Source organism: Anopheles funestus, chromosome 2RL (genome assembly GCF_943734845.2).
Source record: "Anopheles funestus chromosome 2RL, idAnoFuneDA-416_04, whole genome shotgun sequence".
Classification (NCBI taxonomy): Eukaryota; Metazoa; Arthropoda; class Insecta; order Diptera; family Culicidae; genus Anopheles; species Anopheles funestus.
In genome coordinates this window covers 50,784,427-50,803,526 of record NC_064598.1, presented here as the reverse complement: position 1 = coordinate 50,803,526, position 19,100 = coordinate 50,784,427, and the positions used below count along the sequence as shown (strand labels likewise).

General features: G+C 45.4%; 8 protein-coding genes across 9 annotated transcripts in view; 4 read left to right on the top strand and 4 right to left on the bottom strand.

Annotated features, from left to right (window-relative positions):
* Positions 1 to 3,175: 3,175 nt before the first annotated feature.
* On the bottom strand, positions 3,176 to 5,622 carry LOC125766005 (glycerol kinase). The gene is made up of 4 exons (XM_049431578.1): positions 5,390 to 5,622; positions 4,610 to 5,296; positions 3,709 to 4,534; positions 3,176 to 3,630 (listed from the first exon to the last, which is right to left on the bottom strand). The coding sequence occupies exons 1-4, from the start codon at positions 5,471 to 5,473 to the stop codon at positions 3,419 to 3,421; spliced, it is 1,809 nt and encodes a 602-aa protein (XP_049287535.1). The 5' UTR covers positions 5,474 to 5,622; the 3' UTR covers positions 3,176 to 3,418.
* A 49-nt stretch (positions 5,623 to 5,671) lies between these two features.
* On the top strand, positions 5,672 to 7,162 carry LOC125766008 (uncharacterized protein C18orf19 homolog A). The gene is made up of 3 exons (XM_049431580.1): positions 5,672 to 5,783; positions 5,850 to 6,602; positions 6,692 to 7,162. Exons 2-3 carry the CDS (start codon positions 5,996 to 5,998, stop codon positions 6,955 to 6,957), a joined length of 873 nt encoding a protein of 290 aa, XP_049287537.1. The 5' UTR covers positions 5,672 to 5,783; positions 5,850 to 5,995; the 3' UTR covers positions 6,958 to 7,162.
* A 44-nt stretch (positions 7,163 to 7,206) lies between these two features.
* On the bottom strand, positions 7,207 to 9,468 carry LOC125766006 (protein arginine N-methyltransferase 1). The gene is made up of 2 exons (XM_049431579.1): positions 9,029 to 9,468; positions 7,207 to 8,916 (listed from the first exon to the last, which is right to left on the bottom strand). Exons 1-2 carry the CDS (start codon positions 9,029 to 9,031, stop codon positions 7,810 to 7,812), a joined length of 1,110 nt encoding a protein of 369 aa, XP_049287536.1. The 5' UTR covers positions 9,032 to 9,468; the 3' UTR covers positions 7,207 to 7,809.
* Positions 9,469 to 9,778: 310 nt separating this feature from the next.
* On the top strand, positions 9,779 to 11,108 carry LOC125760658 (UDP-N-acetylglucosamine transferase subunit ALG14 homolog). Its single transcript, XM_049421019.1, has one exon. The coding sequence runs from the start codon at positions 10,368 to 10,370 to the stop codon at positions 11,037 to 11,039; it is 672 nt and encodes a 223-aa protein (XP_049276976.1). The 5' UTR covers positions 9,779 to 10,367; the 3' UTR covers positions 11,040 to 11,108.
* A 75-nt stretch (positions 11,109 to 11,183) lies between these two features.
* On the bottom strand, positions 11,184 to 12,658 carry LOC125760653 (mRNA cap guanine-N7 methyltransferase). Its single transcript, XM_049421013.1, has 2 exons — positions 11,437 to 12,658; positions 11,184 to 11,344 (listed from the first exon to the last, which is right to left on the bottom strand). Exons 1-2 carry the CDS (start codon positions 12,521 to 12,523, stop codon positions 11,271 to 11,273), a joined length of 1,161 nt encoding a protein of 386 aa, XP_049276970.1. The 5' UTR covers positions 12,524 to 12,658; the 3' UTR covers positions 11,184 to 11,270.
* A 33-nt stretch (positions 12,659 to 12,691) lies between these two features.
* LOC125760636 (nuclear pore complex protein Nup93-1) lies at positions 12,692 to 15,851 on the top strand. Of its 2 annotated transcripts, none has more exons than XM_049420938.1 (6): positions 12,692 to 12,813; positions 12,928 to 13,180; positions 13,254 to 13,434; positions 13,509 to 13,805; positions 13,883 to 15,571; positions 15,643 to 15,851. In XM_049420938.1, the coding sequence occupies exons 2-6, from the start codon at positions 13,020 to 13,022 to the stop codon at positions 15,760 to 15,762; spliced, it is 2,448 nt and encodes an 815-aa protein (XP_049276895.1). In that variant the 5' UTR covers positions 12,692 to 12,813; positions 12,928 to 13,019; the 3' UTR covers positions 15,763 to 15,851. The 2 variants fall into 2 exon arrangements, with proteins under 2 accessions (XP_049276895.1, XP_049276896.1); XM_049420939.1 differs by having other exon boundaries at positions 12,706 to 12,813; positions 12,934 to 13,180.
* LOC125760662 (ADP-ribosylation factor-like protein 2-binding protein) lies at positions 15,607 to 16,670 on the bottom strand. The gene is made up of 2 exons (XM_049421024.1): positions 16,334 to 16,670; positions 15,607 to 16,259 (listed from the first exon to the last, which is right to left on the bottom strand). Exons 1-2 carry the CDS (start codon positions 16,433 to 16,435, stop codon positions 15,921 to 15,923), a joined length of 441 nt encoding a protein of 146 aa, XP_049276981.1. The 5' UTR covers positions 16,436 to 16,670; the 3' UTR covers positions 15,607 to 15,920.
* Positions 16,671 to 16,930: 260 nt separating this feature from the next.
* Positions 16,931 to 19,100, top strand: part of LOC125760630 (thyroid receptor-interacting protein 11) — a 33,883-nt gene continuing 31,713 nt past the window's right edge. The window contains exon 1 of the mRNA XM_049420924.1: positions 16,931 to 17,404. Within this exon, the coding sequence (XP_049276881.1) occupies positions 17,216 to 17,404 (189 nt within the window). The 5' untranslated portion in view covers positions 16,931 to 17,215. The remainder of the gene's footprint in view (positions 17,405 to 19,100) is intronic.

The window sequence follows — 19,100 nt, the reverse complement described above, 5'->3', positions numbered from 1 at the left end:
TGCACGACCGCTAATCCGGAGCACTGAGCGACGCCAGCCATTGCCAGGACAGGTATCATTTACCCTTTACATTCCGCGTCCCGGCGTGTGTTTGCTCAAGCGGGGCCCACCGGTCGCGAGAAGAGAGTTTCACTTTTGTTCGCGATCCGACGTTCCGTTTTGCCCTTGGAAGTGTTGTCATACGCGGGAAATGGCGCACGATCCTACCCTGCCCGCATTCGTCGCATCTCCTCCAATCCTTGGTTCTGCAACCGGTGATGCACCACACTTTTGATTTGGCTTCTCGAAATCGCAACGAAATCGAAACACATCCTCTATAGCATAATGCGTTGCTTCTCATTGTGTGAGTGCGATCACAAGATCGTCCAGTTTTTGGCCACGCACAAAAGGGTTCGAAAGTAAAGGAAAAATCTTTTTAAACTGACGTTGAAACAAAAGGAAAACCAAAGGGAGTTAAAAAAAACAATGGTAAAATTAACAACATGATTAGGCCCTCGATGGGCGAGAGAAAGTTCCTACTCCAGTTGGGGTATCGAACCACTCACTGGTCGGAGCGGTATAGTGTAACCGCTTCCAGTAATGCGGTCTGATTAAATTCCCATTATCGAGGTATCAAGATTATCGGCACCGATACTGGTTGTTTGATTACAGATGACTGCCGTCAACCAAACCACTACAGCAAAACCCGAAAAGAGCTTCTTTTACTTTGGTGGAAAAAGTGAAAATTGAGCTACAAATTAATATTCAAACTAGAAAATGCAAAACTATTTTTAATTTTCTTTTTTAATAAGCACTTCGGAATAGGCAGAAGGTGTAGAACAACCTAATTTCCTTCATTTTAGGTAATAATTTATTACACCATAAAATAAACCACGTCCTTTAACCATTATCGAGACTGGGTTAATTCCGAAAACAAAACAACAAGAATGTGGATGCATTTGTAACAATGCCCCAATGGTTAGTGGTTTTATTGTATCAGTGGAAAAGAATGAAACACCCGAAAAGCGTTGCTTCCAATTCTTCCCCAAAATCGATACCCTAATGACCGAAGCGTGTCCATCGGAAGCAGCTGTACAGTTATCAACAAAATGGCTGCGGCATCTAGCGGTCCCGCTGTAATCGTATCGTATGGTTGCAACGGTTTCCAGCCGATCAATCGTACGATCGATAAGTGGAGAACGCTAATAGTGTTCTCCGCTTGGCTAATAGTTTCTTTTTGATTTGCTTCGCACAGCATGCACAAACAGCTTCCGAATGTGGTTGCACGTGAATCGAACCATTTGTTAGATTGTTGTTTGCTAAAGGGTGTTTCGATAAAAAGCGATAACATTTTTTTAATGTGTAGTACTGTAATTGATTCTACACAAGTATGTGCAGTAGGTAGATATTTTTATTTAAAGAGAATAAGGAAATAAAAAAAAACATCTTTTAAATCGTGTTCCAAAAAGCCCTATTTATTACTCTCGAGTTTTTTCCAGCTATTCAAAAAGATGTGACTGAAACTTATCACCGCTATCGGAACGGGAACATTGGGGATCGAACCATATCATTAAACTTCCGTGTCCCACTTTTTTACGCTTTTCCGATAACACAATCCCGTTTCTAAATGCCCAAGAGCAACCCGTTTCACCCATTTCCTAGACGATCTTCCCAAAAAGCTTGGACACATGACTTAGTAACCGTACCAATGAAGATGGAAGCCAGATAAAGGCCACACACGGTAGACGGGCGCAAATTAACATACTTTTCCGTTGCTTCACCTACGAAACCGACAATCTATTTCGTTTGCTTTTTTTTTTTGGTTTCCACTAGCGCGTAATTAACGTTGAATTTTGTGTGTTTCAAATTTTGCCCTCAAATTCCATCAATTTCGGACATTCTTCGCGTTCATCCCGATTTGCGAAAAATGTTTTCTCCCCGCTCCCCCCGTTGTTCTAGAGTGTATTGCAGGGGAGGCAGAAGAAAAAAGCTTCTAGGCCGTAGACGGTACAGTACACTTTGCGGATAATTCACTCGTGCGGTACGTTTTTTAATTTTTCCATTGCCAAATAACAGCAGCCAAATAATACCGGTGAAAACGACAGCCACCACATACATGTATTGCCTGTTGAAAGCGGAGCAAATTTTACGGTACCCCCATTTTTGGACGTACCCATCAATACGTATCGGATGGAAAGATTCCAGAAAAGAAAACCATCACGTCACGGCCCCGGGACGGGAGTAGAGACTAGCCATTGAAGAGGAAATCTTTAACCAAAAGCAAAACAATAGCCTCAACTCACTCACTACGACACTAAATGGTTTTTTTTATTACATCCAACCAGGTATGCAGCGGTTGATCCGAAGCATTTTAAACAATAAGAAATAGGAAGGAAACAATAACGTCATCGTTTTTCATCCTCCGATCGAGCTGCTTTTCTTACGCTAGGCATTGAAGTTACGGCGTGCTTAACCTTCGGGATCGTCGTCGACCGTATGCTATGTGTGGCCAGTGTTTACCGATTTCAAGCCATTGGATACACAGCATCTAACAAACGCTACGGTAAATTAGACTTTTCGTGCAACCCGCCAATGGTCGAGTCGGAGCTTGCGAAGGAATCATGCAAAGGAATGATTACGTTTTCCCCTTGGGCGCCGTGTTTGATCAGTTACGATCTACAAGTAATAGATCGGTAAGAGACAGTTAGCAGCAAAACAAGATGTAACACTCGCTATAATGAGCTGGGAACGAAACCATTAGTGACGGTTCTTGGAGTAATCGAGCAAAATCAATCAATTTGCTTTCAGATCGCAAAAACTCGACAATCGTTGCAGTAGAACGAATGGAAATGGTAGCATCTTTTGCATTCTTTCTTACGGTCGGAACTCGTACAGCTTCTATGTCATCATTGGCTCTGGCCCTATTATTTGAACGTACGGGTTTGGTTTCGGTAGCGATGTAGCCTATAATTTAAAATAAAATTAATCTGTAATTGAATCTAATCAATCTAACGGAAAATATCTTCATTGGTTCGAGATACTGTTCTTGTGAGCAAATACACTCAATGCTATAATCATCTCTCCCTATGGAAAGCTTGTATGATAGCAAGATTTTCATTTAATAAAGCAACTTGAGCAATGTTTCATGCAGCCCTAGTACAATACGTGTTAATAAAATAAGAAAGTACTCTACTCATTTTCGGCAACAATTCGTTAGTTATTATATTTCGTGTTCAATTACATTCACTTGTCATATTTTTGCTGAAAGCGTACGAAAGTGTCTTCAATTTGTGCTCGGTAACAAACAACGAATGCTCCTGTTCCCTTCAGCTCGATGTTGCGGTCAGGATCAAAGCTATAGAGCGCGCCTAATACTACCTGAATTCTGGTAACTGCGAACTGTACGGCCAATGGCAAAGAACAACACAGCTCCTTCCGATTACGCGAAACCATTCTGCTTCATCAGTTGTGCAACGACGATAAGCACAAAGGATGAAACGAAAAACACCGACCCAGGGATCGAACAGCGAACGAACGCGTCCGGATCGCGTCCATCACCGATCAGCTTGACGGGATCACTTTCCGACACGGAGTCAAAGTTCAAACAACGATCGACAGCCATTTTCCAACGACGAAACTTCATATCTCTCTCTGGAAGTGAAGGAATGAAAATATAATCGATTTAAAAGGGAAGATCGGATTACGGTAACACAATTACAATCAACATACGACTAGAATTGAAAGCAGTATTGAATACATCGACCGGTGGTACACAGTTTTGGCGAAACTGATCGATGGACAGTATTTCGGTGGCAAGTCCAGCAGCGAGCATCGCACCCAGACAGGCCGGTGTAGATGTTTGGGGCCGTTCCACCTGAAGCCCGTTCAAATCGGACAGCATCTGTACCAGAAATCGTTGTTCGCTCAAATCCCCACCGACCGTTAGCTTCGTTAAACGTGGCCAGGTAGGACAATCCTTTGCCAACGATTCCAGCACCTCACGTACCTGATGGCAGATAGCTTCGTGCGCTGCGTACATGATCTGTTGTGCCGTTGTTTGTAGCGTAATGCCAAACATCATGCCACGGGCCTTGTATCGCCAGTACGGCGTATAATATCCACTAAAGGCAGGTACGAAAATAACGCCACCACGTGATCCACTGCTGCTGGGAAGCATTTTCGACTCACCGTACGGTGGCACCGGTGAGCTGACGGAACAGAATGAAGCCACTAGCTGAGTATTGGCGGTGCCATCGGGAAACAGCCCAGAAACACTGTTGTTCATCGCATCACATGACGGTGGTTCCAGCGCTAGTGTTTGCTTGAGCCAACCGATCGATGAGCCAGCATGAGCGATAGCACCTTCAAGTGCGTAATATACGGCCCCACGGGGACCTAGCTGAAACGCTACGGTTGAGAGCAACCCATGGTCGGAATCGATAATTTCCTGGGCAGTGTTAAACATGACGAACATTCCTTCGTCAATCGTACAATTGGCTTGCCCTGCGCTGATGCACATTTGTCCGAGTAGGGCAGCCTGCTGATCACCGAGACACTAAAAGATATAAAAATGGAAAATATTATTTTAAAAAATCACATCCCTTCTTATACGGTTGTGCTGAAAACATACGCTGGCGATTGGTATCCCAGTCAGCGGACCATCGTTAATGTATCCGTACACTTCCGAGCTGCTGCGTATTTCCGGCAGGATCTTGCTTGGAATGCGAAAGAACCGACACAGCCGTTCATCCCACACACAACGTTCCAGATTCATCAGCATAGTGCGGGATGCATTCGTTACGTCCGTCACATGAATGCCTGCCTCGACGCCGCCCGTTAGCATCCAGATAATCCAGCTGTCTAGCGTACCGAACGCCGCCCGTCCATCGTCTACCGCTTGCTGCACACCGGCCACATTTTCCATCATCCATCGAAGTTTAACCGCACTGAAGCAATTGCTAACCGTCAGTCCGCATACAGATTTAAGGTAATTCTTCTTCCCTCGTACACGCTGCAGAATGCTTCCAACCACGCTCGATGTGCGCGTATCACACCATCCGATTGCATTGCACAGCGGTACGCCAGTTGTCCGATCCCACAGGACGGTGGTCTCGCGTTGATTGCATACACCAATCGCCACAATGTCGTGCGGATTTATGTCCAATATGATCAGGTTCTGTACCGCCGTTTCCAAGCACATTCGTGCCGTCTCCCATACGGCCAACGGATCAACCTCAACCCATCCTGACTGTGGCGAATGACATTCGAGCGACGATTCGTGGCATGTGAGCACCTCCGCATTTCTTGTAGCGTAAATCTGCAAAGGAGTGGACGTGAAAATTAAAATCGATAACGTCTTATCCTTGAAACGCACCGTAAGGATGCTGAGTGTGGGAGCAAGGATACTTACCAGACACTTGCAGCATGTGTGCCCAATGTAAAGGACGCCTATCAGCGACCCAAACTTACTACGATGCCCTCCGTTTCCACTCATCGTTTAAAAGGGATTTATTGGGGGGGGCGGTTAGTAAAATTAATTGATTACATTACACACGTTTAAAATTCTGCATTACACACGAGCGAAAAAAAAAACAACAGTGCAGCAAAATGCACAGCTGATTTTGTTATGCGAATTTTCTGACAGTTGCCGAACCGTTTTTCCGCTCCGATCAGTGGGAAACGCTTCGGAAACGCTTCCATCTCGGGCGAACGCGCTCGATGTCACAACACCGACGAAAACAAAAGCAGTGGGATCATCGATTCCGGGAGAAGGGATAACAACGACGAGCGCAACACAGCATAACGTAAATATAATCCCTCCCGATTACCAAATCAACCTATTTTCACCATATTTATCGTTGGCCTACCAGCCTGCTGCAGTACCGCGCTACAACAATACTGCGTAAATTCAACCGCTGCTGCATTCGTTCGAAATAATGTCCGATCATCTTCGCGATCAATTCTAAGCTGTGCTCTCTCCTCCGAACGAAACAAAAAAGGAAAGTAATTAACCGAAATGGCTGCTATAGCGCTAGGCATGGTACGTTTGACGTCATTAGGTGTTTCTAAGGTACCGAAATGCACTTCCGTCAAGCTGCTTTCTGTGGCACCCCGCTACACATCCGGCAATGGATTCACCAGATACGTAAGCAGCACGTTGTCGGCATCGTGCATCTACAGCAACAATCGATGCACCACGATACGCCAACCCGTTCCAACGTGGTACACCAGTGTCCCAGTGCAATGGCACGATGTGCCAGTACGCTCATTCTCACAGGGTGACAATTGGGTGCGTCGACAGAAACAACCCGCAAACGAACAACAGCAGGAAAGCGATGAATCCACACCCGCACCGGAGAAACTTGGCCTTTTTGCTCGGTTCAAGAAGATGTACAAGGAGTACTGGTACGTGCTCGTGCCCGTGCACTGTCTTACGTCGGTTATGTGGTTTGGTGGTTTCTACTACGCTTCCACCAGTGGCGTCGATGTGATCGCAATCCTCGAATCGCTCGGTGTGTCCGAAGCACTCATTAACCCGGTGCGAGATTCCAGCCTGGGCCACATAGCAATTGCGTACCTGTTGTATAAAATAGCCACACCGGCACGATACACGGTAACATTGGGTAAGCTCAAACCATATGCCAACACGCATACTACCGCCTCTACCTCAAATACCCAATATAATGTGTGTTCTTTTCTCCTTCGAACGTAGGTGGCACAACCGTTTCCATCAAGTATCTGGAGCAGTGGGGCTACATCAAACCGATGCCTTCCAAGGCGCGGATGGTGCAGATGTACAAAGACAAGAAGGAAAGCATCCAAGAGAAGATAGCGGAAAAGAAGCAAGACTTCAAGGACCGCAAACAACAGCTGACGGAGAAGAAAAACAATCTAATGAGTGATTTAAAAATCCAGGATAAGGACACCAAATCGGCCACAACGACGGCGACGACCAGTAGCGTAACCGATAACAAATAGCGCACCAACAGATGGTTGCGATTAAGCGGGTTAGGGTGGTGGTGATGGTTGCCTTCTTTCTGTTGTTTTCCCACCTGCTTCTAAAGCGAGGTTGTGGATGCTTATCGCTGCAGGAGCGTCATTATTAGCGTGTTACGAGCCTGCCTAGCGATTGGAAACCTAAGTGCAAATACACTTTGTCAACGTTAAGCTTCAATGTGAACAATTAACCGTTTCGATATGCAACCCGGCAAAGAAAAGCAAACACCGTTTCTTCCAGTCATCATACTTTTCGTTCGTATATTTTCTTCAAACACTTTGTTTTACTTGTTTACCACGCGCCTATAGATTCTTAGTTATTTCAATGGTCATTACAGATGTTTCTCCTTCTCGTGCGACTAAGTTATGCTACGGCGGACGCTTACGTCAATGATGGGGATGGGGGAGTAGGTCTATATGGGGTTTTTTGGATAACATAATACCATGCTCCACCGGAAGTTCAGAATGATCTGTTGCATATGTGCACATGCGATCACGGATCTCGGATACCGGTGTTTTGCCAACGAACATTAAAACTATCGTATCACACACGGTACAACATGTCTGTGGTGTGGAATGAACCACGCGTTCGTTGCACGAAGTACGCCGGTACGAAGAACATACTGATGCTAATATACCGCCCCTTCTCTTCCGTACGACGTCCTGTGTTGTCCTTGCCGGACCAATGAGAGCTTTTTGCGCAAAATGCACCGTGTATGAAATTGGCGGACACTGGGGCTGTTTGTAAAGGGTTCTTTCTGTGATGATGGGTGGGGTGTTATTCGTTCGGTGATCGTACGGAGGGACAAGCGTGTACTTTCTTCCCGCGCACATCTAGCGCATCCGATAGTGGTTCTTTTCATGCACCTGCGACAGCTCGCCCTTGAAGTGCAGATCGACCGTAAAGTCCAGATCCCTATTGTTGCGCACGTTCGGCTTCATCTTGAACGTGCCGTAAATTTCTTCACCCTTCTTCACTGTCAGATAGTCGTCAAAGTAAAACACCGTCTGCTTCCAGTGCGTGTACGGCGCATCCGGCGATGTGCTGAATGAGAGCCGCTTGTGGCACTTGGTGAACTCCACGTTAAAGTACGTCACGAGCGCCTGCACGAAATCGTTCCGCTTTATTAACAAATGGAAGGGCGATTCGAACTCCAGGTCTTCCTTCTTCACCGTGTACAGATCGATCTCCTTGACCATGTACGAGGTCGTGACGATCTGCTTCGGGTCCACCACGTCCACAAGCGGTTCGCTAATCGCTACCTTGCGAATCGAGCTCATGTTGAACCCGTACACATCATCCCACCAGTTGATCTTCTCATCCTTGTACTGTCGATCTTCGATCGCTGTCACGAATAGTGTACACCGGTCCGGGAACATCATGCCCGTGTCCTTCTTCAGCCACTTGTCCCGCGCATATATGACCGTGTCCAGCATGGATTCGTAGAACAGACAGTAACCCATCCATTCAGAAATGATGATATCCACCTGGTCGTACCCATCCGGCAGTGTTACTTCCTCGACCTTGCCCTTCACCAGCGTGATCGTCTCCTGCAGGTTGTTTGCCTCGATGATCTTCTGTGCGTAGTCGACAATGTTCGAACACTCGATCGCAATGACCTTCGCCGCACCGGCTTTTGCCGCGAACATCGACAAGATGCCGGTACCGCAGCCGATATCCAGCACGACCTTCCCCTTGAATAGATGCTTGTTGTGGTACATCGCGTTCCGGTAGGTCAGCGTGCGTACCTCGTCCTTCAACATCTCCTCGTGGATGCCGAAATGTGCATACGAGTCGAAATAATAGTCGCGCGACGTCATATCCTCGGCGTTGGTGGCCAGATCATTCCCGTTGCCATTCACTGTGTTTGGGCTCAGTGCACCAGGTACCGGTCCGGCCGTATCCACCGACTCCATCGGCACATCCGTACTCGTACTGGCCTGTTTGGATAATCAAAGCAGGATGCAGAATGCGTAAAAGAAGAAGCAACTACCTCCTGGCTCCTAACCACATAACCTCAACACGGCCATCATGTACGCTAACAATGCTTACCATTTCTTTTTTTCTAGTTGTCGAAAACGATGTATTTCACACAATTTATCACCCGGAAAATGATATATGATTTGTAATCTCGTCAATCCCCGTTACAGGTGGATAAATAGCTGTGCTTTAAACGATTTTCTATTCGATTGCAGACACACACAAAAATGGTGGCACCTTCGTCTCACATTCGCCGGAATCGATAGCACCTTTTGTTGCTTCGCCTATTTACAGTAATTCGGGCACACACTGTCCACCTTTTGATACAATCAGAAACCTGCTCGGCTTGCAGTGGAATTTGATACAAATTCTAACCTGTTCACACTTTCCCTGTTTGTGAAATGCTTACAATACTAATTTCTATTCCTTTTTGTTTGGTAGCGGGCAGCATCTCACGAGGAACACCGAAACCGAGGTCAAGCTTTATGCATGCTTTGAGTTTTAGCGGTCTCGAACCCGGTCAACAAAATGTGACAAACGCGTTTTTTCTCACGTCACCTAACGTCAGTTTACCGTCCGAAACAACTGGTTAACTGACGAATGCGCGCCATCTATTGGATAGTAGCGATACGAAATCAAACAAAACGGAATGCAAAACTCATTTGAGGCCGCATAAAAAATGGTAAAATTACTAAAACCTCAATTGAAATAATAGCTAAAATAAGGGAAGCTTACTATTCCTCTTGCTTTGCGTATTACGTATCTCGCAATAGTTCGATGGGGAAAATTTCGTTGAATAAAATCTCAATATAAAAAAAAATATATTTGCAGTCTTCGTCTTGTGTATTTTTTCGAAATCTTGCCATGGCTTCACTTGCAACGTTTTTGCACTGATCCTTTTAAAAAACGGCATTACAACAAATCTGGCCTTTTGACAGATTATTGCAACTAAAAATCTTCCCCAATCGAAGGCATGTTTGCCTATCATCATGTTTGCTTTCGTATCCCTCTCCGTAAGCACACACCACACACATTCTCATGTCGCTTTTCCCCCGCCCCTGGGACGAGTTGTAGGAAACGCTACGGAAAAAAGAAAGCACCTGCGATTCAGGAATTCCATTCATCGAACCAAGGTTTGTCCCTCGGCAGCGTATCTATCATCTGCGGAACGTTCCTGTTTTGCAGCCAATTTCTTCAGTGATTTACCAGATCGAGAACGATCGTCACTCGTGGGGGCAGAAAACCAATCGATCGATCGATAGTTTTGCAAACGATGTAAACAAAAGTGATGAGGTGGACAGAATAGTGGCGATCGGTTGGAGCAAAAGAAAGTGATCGAACAGTGCGCACAGAAGAAGAAAGCGAATACCCCCAAAGTGGTAACGAAATCGCGCGAATCCCTTCGGTTGTCATGGCGTTTTTATCATCAATACTACTTTTCGCTGCCTGCTTGCTGTTGGTACGATTAATACAGCTGCTTGTATCGGTACGCCGTGGCCAAAGCGGGTCCGTCCTTTCCCCACGTACCACTCCTGCCCGCACAATGGTTGTGATGGGATCGGGTGGCCATACGGCCGAAATGCTCCGCATAGTCGACCGTCTAGATTGCGAACGTTATTCTCCGCGACAGTACGTGATCGCCAGTACGGACAAAACGAGCGTTGTGAAAGTTATCGAGAGCGAGATCCGTCGGGAACCGGATCCGGAGAAGCAGACGTACGAAATCATCACCATTCCCCGCAGCCGGGACGTTCACCAGAGCTACGTCAGCTCCATCGCAACGACCGTGCTGGCGCTGATTAACTGTGTACCGCTCGTGCTGAAGGCTCGCCCGGAGCTTATTCTTACCAACGGGCCCGGTACGTGCGTGCCCGTATGTTTGGTCGCATTTCTGGCTCGGCTGCTCTTTCTCAACACCAAATGTAGAATCGTGTTCATCGAAAGCTTCTGCCGCGTGCGCAGTCTTTCGTTGAGTGGCCGCATACTGCTCTACATCGTGGATATGTTCGTAGTACAGTGGCCCGAGCTGCTCGAGAAGACGTCCACCACGCGAACGGACGTGCGTTGCTTTGGGCGGTTATAAGCCGCACCGCAATCTTTATTTATATGATCAAAGAGGAAAGCTACAAATATAATGTAATAATTCACCGAATGTCCTGGGCTGTCGCGCGGTTCAATGAAAGAAATCCACATGCTCGATGAATTCACCATTGATTGATACAAGAGCTTTTTCAGATTCTTAACTATAGATTTATTTTTCTTGTATAAAAGATTAAATTCAGTAACAAGCGCAACCATTCTTAAGACCAAAAGCTTAAGAATAAACAGGCCTACCGTTCGTGTCGTACGTAGTCTTCATTTTCTGAAATGCAAAAAACAAATACAGAGCTGCAAAAGAAACAATTGGGAACGATTGGTTAGCAAAATATTGGCCAGCCTTTTGCTCTAGCTACAACAGCATGCCGTATTCAAATACTCACTTGCCGCTTCCCATTCTTGTTGCGATAGTGTCCCCACTCGAAATTGATGGTGAGAGGACATTTGTCTGCCGTACTCTTCCGCATGCTTATACTGCTCCGGTTGCTTCGACTGATCATCTGCGTTCGCCCGACCGTACGGTGCTGGCGGATACGTTTCCAACGCCTGCATCTTCTCAAGCAATCCCTGTTTACGGTGGCCATGTTCGTCGAACAGCTCCTCGAAACGTTTCTTCTCCACCAGCCTCAAACCATGCTTTAAGGCCAACTTTTCAAGGGTCGGAAAATGGACTAAAAACTCTGGACAATCAACCACCTCGTCTAGCTGAAAATTGTACTTCGCTCCAAACAGCGGTGGATTATCCGTATCGCACAAGAATTTGATCCGATAGATATCGTTCCCGAATGTGTCCGACATGGCTCTGCGCTGCCGTTTCATCAGTTCGTTTGCATCCGGAATCGTACCAATGAAGTAGAACCCTTCGTCCAGACATTCAGCTGCATTCTTTAGCATACAGTCCGCCTGCTTGAATGACTCGAACGAATAGTGAAACGCAAACTGGCAGCTCACCAGGTGCAGCTTTAACGACGGATCGTGGTACTTCGTACGGAGCTGCTGCAGTGTAGCATCGGCAGCGAAAAACTCCACCTTCGGTTTCCGCTGATGTTCCCGTTCCTTTTGGAACATTGTGTTGAAACGATTCTCGCACTGCTCTAGGCTGACCTGCGCTATGTCCGTGCAGATCAGATGCGTCACATTCGAGTTGGACCATTTGTTCAGATCACCGCCCTTTCCACAGCACATATCCAACACCCGGAACGGTGAACCCAGCAGAGTCCTTCCCTTAACCAGTGCGGTATACTTTTCAATAACACAGCTTTTGATCCAGTTGTTGAAATTACGCATAAAATATATGTTTGACTTTTTGCGAGCCACCAAACCCCGTTCCTCAATTTTATTGTAATGCGAGGCTACGATTGTACTATGTTTTGCCCCATTTTCACCGTCGTTGCTTTGGCTTTGCTTTGGTTCACTGTCGGAGTCTCTGCTCTCAGGCACACAGGTATTGGATTCTTGCGATTCAGACATGATTTGTTAATGTTAACTAGCGCTCAATCAAGTAACAACAACAAAAAATAGAAAATAGATTGATAAACACTCAGCACAGTTTAATTTCTCCCGGTACTAGATTGTTTGTTTCCTTTTTATTTTTACCGCGACGTTGTAGTTTTTGACATTTAAACTGTTGACACATCTAATGTCAGTTTTGTGGCGGCTCGCGATGCGTACAGCATAAAAAAAATAAAACCGCCTAAACGTTGAAGCCGAATGTGTTCAATGTACAGTAAAAACACATTTTCCATTAGAATAAACTCCATGTAAGTATCAGTGAACCACGTAGGATCGTTGGATTAGCAATTGCGTGTTATAATTCGCAGACTAATTTGATCATTTCCACCCGGAAACGGTTCGCTGTTGATGCTTGTGCAAAGTTGTAGGTTATGGTGAAGCGGTAAACCACACAACAAAACGAAACAGTTTGTGTTACTTCTTCTACAACCACCGTGTAATATACGTATCGAGAATGGATTTCAATGCACTCCTGCAGCAAGCGCAAAAGCTTACCCATGAAACGCAAGTTTCGGATGATTTGCCGCGCGTGGAACGCACCCTGCCACAGGTACTGCAAGCTACGCAGGAACTGCATTCCCGGGTAACGCAAACGGGTGCGCAAGACATGCAAGCGTAAGTAACCATTGGCAAAGCAGTACGATATCGGTACAACTAACAGCATTATACTCCACATATTACTCCACAGTCACATCCTTCTAGGATCGAACGGAATTGATCTGCCAAAAATTTCACAAAAGCTCGAAACACTCAGTTCCCGCAAAACATTCGAACCGCTGGATCCCATCGCAACGACTGATGTGCAAAACTTTCTACGCAATGAAAAGGAAAACGCTATACTCGCCGTAATCGAAGAAGTGCACAAGAATGTAAGTCCTTCAAAGAGCCACCATTAGCTCGGGCGGATGTTTGCTGCATGTTAACGGGTTTTTTCCCCTTGCAGTCATACTTAGCTGCCGAAACGCAGAAATGGGACCACATGATGAACGATTGGAAGCAGGAAAAGGTAAAGCTGATGAATGCGTTGATTGGACCATCGCAGAACTGGATCGACATTCGCAAAGGCCCCGAGCAGACCATTCTCAACGAAACCACGTTCGGTGGCAGATCCTTGCTAAACAGCCAGGAGATGGCTTACGCTCGTGAGGTGCACGAGTACAATAAGCTTGTGTGCGAAGGTGCGATGCGTCCGTCGTTGGTACAGCGATTTGGCCAGGTTGCGGATAGTTTCAACGATTCGGTAGGAAGGCGCAAATGCGCCATTTCAAAGTGTTTGTCTTTTCTTGGTATAATTTGCCTTTTTTGTTTTAATTTTAGCGTGTAAACGATATCTGGGAGGTTGTGAAGTACATGGCTAATGTGACACCTATCCCCAGAAGCCAAGATCCGATGAAAGTGCGCTGCTCGCAACATCTGTTCATCAACCAGGCCAAGCGCTACCTAGAAAATCGATACAAAGTATTCATGCAAACCGTAATATCGGAGCATCTGCGCGAAGCGCGTCGCGGTGGCATACCGAGTGTACTGAATTTGGTGGGCTCGTTCGTTGGTCTGAAACTTGCTACACACGGGCTGAATTCGTCGTTCATCGGATTACAGGATGGGCAAGTCGATGGGAAACCTCTATGGCCCATGGTATACTATTGCTTACGTTGCGGCGATGTCGCTTCCGCCCTGAAATGTATGCAAATGGCTGGTCAGGGCCACGAGGATTTGATTGCAGTGCTGGAGGAAAAATGTCACAATCCGGAGCAGAAAACTAACCCACGGTTGGAATTGCAGATACGTATGCAGTACAAGAGACAAATACGCAACGCAACCGATCCGTACAAACGGGCTGTGTACTGTATCGTGGGCTGCTGTGACATACAAGAACCGCACGCCGACATTGCCAAAACGACGGACGATTTCCTCTGGATACAGCTTTCGCTGATACGGACTGAGGGCGACGACAGTTCCGAGCATTTGACCTGCTCCGGACTACAAAGCATGATCCTGGAACAGTATGGTGAAAAGCATTACAATGCCAACGAGCAGCCGCATCTATACTTTCAGCTGCTTGCGCTCACTGGACAGTACGAGGCTGGCATCGAATTTTTGTCTCGCTTCGAGAAGTATCGTGTCCACGCCGTTCACATTGGGCTCGCACTGAACGAACTGCACATGATTGGTGGTCCGCGCAATCTGCAGGAACCTTTGATATCAGTCGATTTCGAAGATCCACAACCGATGCGAAGGTTGAACATTGCGCGCTTGATCATGTTGTACGTGAAGAAGTTCGAAATTACCGATCCACCGGAAGCGTTACACTATTTCTATTTCTTGCGCAATCTGAAGGACAGCGAGGGTCGAAATTTGTTCCTCGTGAGCGTAGCAGATCTAGCCATCGAGTGCCGTGACTTTGATCTACTGTTCGGCCGCATGCAGCGCGATGGAATGCGTTCGCGTGGATTGATCGATCAGTTTGAAACGGCTCACATCGATGCGCGGATCGTGTGCGAAATGGTGGCGGAAAAATTCGTCAAGAAGGGTATGTTCGAGGATGCGATCAAGATGTTCGATTTGGCTTTCCAGCAGGAGCAGACGCTTCGCTATACCTCCATACTGCTGTCGCAGGTGGTTCATCACGCCAACAAAGAGGGTTCACTGCGCGAGCGTGTTCAGCGTATGGCAAACGAATTCACGGAACGGTACACGGGCGCGGAGAAAAATTGTGACTCGCAGACGTGGACCACGTTTAATTTGCTAAAAGATTTGGCAGCCTTTTTCGATTACTATCATGCAAAAAATCATCAGTCCGCGATGGATATTCTCGAACGCATCAAACTCGTCCCGCTTCGGATGTCCGACCTGGACGTGGCAGTAAACAATTTTAAGCGATTGTCCGGCGAAGTGTCTAAGGTCATTCCAGACCTGTTGCTGGCTACGATGGACATTGCCTACACCAAGTTCAAGGCTATGAAAGGCAAGGATGTCGCCAAGTTCGATGACCTCGGCAAGAAGAACGTAAGTAACGTGATATATCTTAAAGCATACAAGTATTAATGTTAATTATTTTTTGATCTTTTTAAACACAGCAACTAAGCTATCTGCGCGAGCAAGCTAAGGCCCTAACTAACATGGCCGCAATGGTGCCGTATCGCATGCCCGGAGATACCAATAGTAGACTTATTCAAACGGAAATCCTCATGCACTGAAAGCGATAAACGTCTACAGCGTACATTTTTAAGCTAAATGTCCTCCTTACAATGAATACAATAAATGCGTAAACACGATCGATGCATAATAGTACCTCGTGTGGGTATTTGTGTGTGAGAGTGAGACAGAAAAGCTGCGAGTCTTTGCAAACGATGATCTATTTCTGAAGACCAGTAACGCTGATTCCTTTGCTCAGATCATCGTATGCACCTTCCTTGAACGCCTTGTAATCCAGCACCATATCCTTGAAGGCGAGAAAGTCCGTCAGCGTGTACAGCAACTCAAAGATCTCTCCATCGAGCTGTGTTTTCTTGTTTTCTAGCTCCATCGCAAACAGATCCATATCGAAGCAGGTCATCTTCCGGTTCAGATGTTCCACGATGTGTGCTTCAATCATGTTCGTATACTTTTGGTAAATCTCCGTGTAGATGATTTTATTTTCTTCACCCGGTTCAAACTCGTAGTAATAGCACTCCATAAAATGATTGACCATACGCTGACGAGGGAGCATGGTAGGTATGGATTAACTTCCCACGTGGTTTGAAGGGGACTTTATAGCTATTTACTCACCTGAAACTCTTCCCCAATCACGATATCCTCAATGTGGCCAATTACAGTGTCGAAATATTCGCTTGAATTTTGTCTTTTAATAATATTTTCCTCAAAATCCATCTTTCGTCGGGCGTCATAGGTGACGGAGGGAGTGCGTTTGGTAAAAAACAACCGTCGTCATGTTACCGTTGTTTAGGCTTCCGGAGTCATAGTTACAACAGTTTTACAACAGGTGGTTTTTGTTGAGTGAACGTTTATACTTTCACCTTTCAGTTCGATCACTGTACAAAGTAAATATAAAATTATCTAAATTGCTGCTGTAATAAGATTATTCCTATTAGCACGCCGAATACTAATGTCTCAGCATCGTTGAACCGTAAATATTCAAAATGCAATAAAAAAAAAGTTTATTGGAATATTCTTTATGAATATTCTTACCCATTTGGTATAGTGTTATGTTCAACCATTTCTCCAATAACCTACAAGAAATAAATGATGATTTTTTAAACATTGCATTGTACGGAAAAACTAATTTTCCAAAACTCCGTTTTTTTGTTTTGCAATTTTTTACGCACACACCAACTGTCAAATAACATCTGGTAGGGCGAAAATGGAGCGAAATCGGGCTGTCATTGCGTGTAATGTTTTTGTTTTGGAATTCGTGGAGGTTTAAATTTTGTGCAATTTTCTTGTAAATCTTCCAAGAAGTGATACAAAAGTCTGCGGTAGTATCTAAACGTGCAAAGTTTGTGGAATGCTTATTTGTGGCTAGTAAGGTGTGCTCGTCTCGCTTTCATCGGTTATGCAAATCAATCTTGGCAGCCGGTTTGTTGTTCTTTCTGTGCATACGTGTTTGTTTGGCCGTGGTCGTAAAAGACCAGAACTCTCTTACCCGCGGATATGTCGTGGCTAAAGCTAAATGATAGCCTGAACAAGGTGAAAGGATCCATCACCTCCTTCACGCAGGAAGTGTTTGCAGAAGGAATTATCGGCGAGGACGAAACCGAACAGAATCCGGCCCGGGAGCTAAACATTGCTCGCGAAAAAATCACCCAACTATCGGATCTATGTGCGACACAAGACCAGGAGGTATGTAAACAAAGGCTGTGCAGGAAAGACAAGAGGCAAGAAAATGTTAACAATTATGGTCTATTTTAGCAAATACTCTTCTAAAGGAACTATATATTCAAACATTACTAATTTTTACAGGAATTGCATAATTAAAGCCCATGCTCAAATGAAGGAGGAAACGGTATAATCGAGATCTCAATTTAAACCAGTCGAAATAATATGACTCTTCCATTGATTCCTATCTTCAGTTGTTGAATTAATCCTAGACCATTTACTAAAGATTTACGACGGAGAGAGGATAATCTTAGGCTTAGTATGTATCCATAGCATCAAATTCATCCTTCCTTCGTATTTCGAAAGCTTAAGAAGGTCTTAGGAACTAAGCTGATCTATATTGCTTATTACATACCCAAACCTTGCTTGTTAGCTTATTTTCTTATCCTAATCTGTTTCTCAAGAAAGCCTAAGTAATTTTCCCGAATGAAATCTTTTAGGTCGTTCGATTGCTAATCCTGGTGTGCCAGAGATGAGTGTTCTTAATTACCCACAGTTAGTTTGTCTGCAGTAATTTAAAATTAGATTTATATACAAGCTACACATTTGGAATATCATTTTTGTTTCTAAATTTAAAGATAATCTGCTCCGAACGAAGAAGTGCATAATTACATGTTTCCATGAGAGTGATGTTGGTTTGCAGTTAATTACAATAGCAAACGATCGATGAATTGTGCAAAGTGTCACCGAGTTGTTCGGTGGATGCACCGGACAAATAAACTCCCTATGAAAAGCCTTACTGGCCATACTGGTGGTAGCTGCAGCATCAAACATCAGCATCATCATCATCATCATCATTCTGCAGTGCATACAATATTTCATAATTACTTGCATACATCGGACGGTTTTGCGATGAGCTCAAGGTTTATCGCTTCAGAGCTTCCCACTCTCCTCTAGGTACGGTGACCATTGCTTCGGATTGTGTCCACCGGACAAACAAGGCTGGTGTGTCGTTGTTTCTTTTTTCTCAACACCGCACTTCATGCGGTAGTAGAACACGGTGAATGAGATAGCGAACGGCCACAATTGATGTTTTCAGCCACATAGATCGTGGTTGGTCCGTCAAAACGTACGAAGTACCCACTTCCTTCCTGGCTTTTCGCAGTGGCAATTACACGGCCCATGAAGCTCGCTTTTGTGTGCCGGTGTGCGCATGTGATCTGCGCTGAAAATCGGTTGTAAATATGATTAATAAGCCATGGCCGCTTACCGTGAGTCCGTAACGTTGCGCAACGAGCCTAACTCCCGCACCGGGGGCAGGTGGCTACTGTGGCCGAGCAGTGAAGATTGGGGTGGAACGTCGGAAGCATCGATAATCGTCGCCCTCCCGAACGATCATACTGCTGGAGCCACATATTGTTCTGCTCACGCGGCCAACGCGGCGGATGCAGATGATGATGGTTGACGTTTTAACACTCGCAATGTGGGCCCTGGGCCTGTGCACAACGAACGATGGTGGTAATGAGAAGAAAGGGGCTACCTTATAAACATATCCTCACCCGCACCAACAAAAATACTGCAAAAGGGGCACGATTTACCTTTGTTTATTGGTTGCATTTTAGTAATGTTTGTTTTTGTTATATATATATATTATGTTTCCAGTGCAGAATATTTTTAAATTATGATTAATGTTTTCCTGTTTACTGCAAAACCTATTGAG

Bases quoted from the DNA above. Each gene is read 5' to 3' on its own strand.
- LOC125766005 (XM_049431578.1), bottom strand. From the start codon at position 5,473: ATGAGTGGAAACGGAGGGCATCGTAGTAAGTTTGGGTCGCTGATAGGC. The intron at 5,297-5,389 runs GTAAGTATCCTT...ACTCCTTTGCAG, and splicing joins ACACATGCTGCAAGTGTCTG to ATTTACGCTACAAGAAATGC. The intron at 3,631-3,708 runs GTATGTTGATTG...CTTCACTTCCAG, and splicing joins TACTGCTTTCAATTCTAGTC to AGAGAGATATGAAGTTTCGT.
- LOC125766008 (XM_049431580.1), top strand. From the start codon at position 5,996: ATGGCTGCTATAGCGCTAGGCATGGTACGTTTGACGTCATTAGGTGTT. The intron at 6,603-6,691 runs GTAAGCTCAAAC...CTTCGAACGTAG, and splicing joins ACGATACACGGTAACATTGG to GTGGCACAACCGTTTCCATC.
- LOC125760658 (XM_049421019.1), top strand. From the start codon at position 10,368: ATGGCGTTTTTATCATCAATACTACTTTTCGCTGCCTGCTTGCTGTTG.
- LOC125760653 (XM_049421013.1), bottom strand. From the start codon at position 12,523: ATGTCTGAATCGCAAGAATCCAATACCTGTGTGCCTGAGAGCAGAGAC. The intron at 11,345-11,436 runs GTGAGTATTTGA...TTTCTTTTGCAG, and splicing joins ACAAGAATGGGAAGCGGCAA to CTCTGTATTTGTTTTTTGCA.
- LOC125760636 (XM_049420938.1), top strand. From the start codon at position 13,020: ATGGATTTCAATGCACTCCTGCAGCAAGCGCAAAAGCTTACCCATGAA. The intron at 13,181-13,253 runs GTAAGTAACCAT...ATTACTCCACAG, and splicing joins GGTGCGCAAGACATGCAAGC to TCACATCCTTCTAGGATCGA. The intron at 13,806-13,882 runs GTAGGAAGGCGC...TTTTAATTTTAG, and splicing joins CGGATAGTTTCAACGATTCG to CGTGTAAACGATATCTGGGA.
- LOC125760662 (XM_049421024.1), bottom strand. From the start codon at position 16,435: ATGGATTTTGAGGAAAATATTATTAAAAGACAAAATTCAAGCGAATAT. The intron at 16,260-16,333 runs GTGAGTAAATAG...CTCCCTCGTCAG, and splicing joins TGATTGGGGAAGAGTTTCAG to CGTATGGTCAATCATTTTAT.